Source organism: Trichechus manatus, unplaced genomic scaffold, assembly GCF_000243295.1.
Source record: "Trichechus manatus latirostris isolate Lorelei unplaced genomic scaffold, TriManLat1.0 scaffold00030, whole genome shotgun sequence".
Lineage (NCBI taxonomy): Eukaryota > Metazoa > Chordata > Mammalia > Sirenia > Trichechidae > Trichechus > Trichechus manatus.
The window spans coordinates 808,122-809,335 of NW_004443966.1; the positions used below are offsets into that span (position 1 = coordinate 808,122).

Consider the following 1,214-nt stretch of genomic DNA (forward strand, 5'->3'; position numbering starts at 1 on the left):
ACTAACATCTTAAGAAAATTGAAGTATAATTTGAAGTATATTTACATCAGGGTTCAAACTCCACGAACAGTATTTTATTACTATCTTGATTCCTAGGTGAACTAAATTTTTTTGCTCAAAATTCGTATTTTTAATCCATACAGCACTATAAGTAATGAAAACCGCCCAGGGGCCTATGAACTTCATCTCTCAGTTAAGGATTACTGCTTTGCCCGAGAAGATCGGATTATAGGAATGACAGTTATTCAGCTACAGAACATAGCAGAAAAGGGAAGTCATGGAGCATGGTATCCTCTTTTGAAAAATGTCTCTATGGATGAAACCGGTTTGACTATCCTTAGAATCCTCTCTCAGAGGACCAACGATGATGTGGCTAAAGAATTTGTAAGACTTAAATCCGAAACAAGATCTACTGAGGAGAATGCTTGAAATGAATACTGCAAAATACCTTTGAGAATTCATAAACTATAATTGTTGATTACTACATGCATGCGCAAATACATAGGAATGTTTATTTCACCGTGTTGCTGTGTTTGCCAGTACTCAAGTACAATGTCTACAAAGTATGTGGAAAACCTGCCTAACTTTTATACAAAGTCTGGTCTTTGGGAAGTCAATGTTCCATGAAGTGCCAAAATAATGATGTAAAGCAAAATATCAAGAATATCTTTTAAAACATTGATTAAGTTTCATTACCCATTTCTCAACCATTGAACATACTAGAAAAATAATTTGTCTTTGGAGTTTGTCCACCAGTTGTCTTTGTTAAATTAGTTTATATTACCCATAGATCATAAAGCATTTGTTACACAAATTCTGTTTTATTTAGACTTACCTCATTGTAGATGTCTTAGAAATACCCTTTTCTAGTTACTTCTAGAAAGCGTTTGTAATTTTATAGTTGCAAATATATTGTGATGATTTTTGCATACAAATTAAAATAGAAGAGGTGGGAAATATTTTATGCTGAGTTTCCAACCTTTCCGATATATCACTGTGAAGAAATGTTACTAAAGCAAACTTATACAAAGCAATGCTAAATAGAGTTTGTTAACAATGTTTGATATATTGAGAAAACTTTGTTCTTCAAAACTGCCAAGGTCACATCACATTTGTAAAAAAAGTAAGTTGATGCATTTGCCATAAAGCATTATGTCTCGGCTTTACCAAATTTCATTCTTTAGAAAGCCATAGGGTTAATGGTTTGGAAATGG

At 32.8% G+C, this 1,214-nt stretch overlaps 1 protein-coding gene across 1 annotated transcript in view; it reads left to right on the forward strand.

Annotated features, from left to right (window-relative positions):
* UNC13C (unc-13 homolog C) overlaps window positions 1–1,214 on the forward strand; it is a 660,175-nt gene extending 658,961 nt beyond the window's left edge. The window contains exon 31 of the mRNA XM_004374773.1: window positions 144–1,214. Coding sequence (XP_004374830.1) covers window positions 144–429 — 286 coding nt within the window. The 3' untranslated portion in view covers window positions 430–1,214. The remainder of the gene's footprint in view (window positions 1–143) is intronic.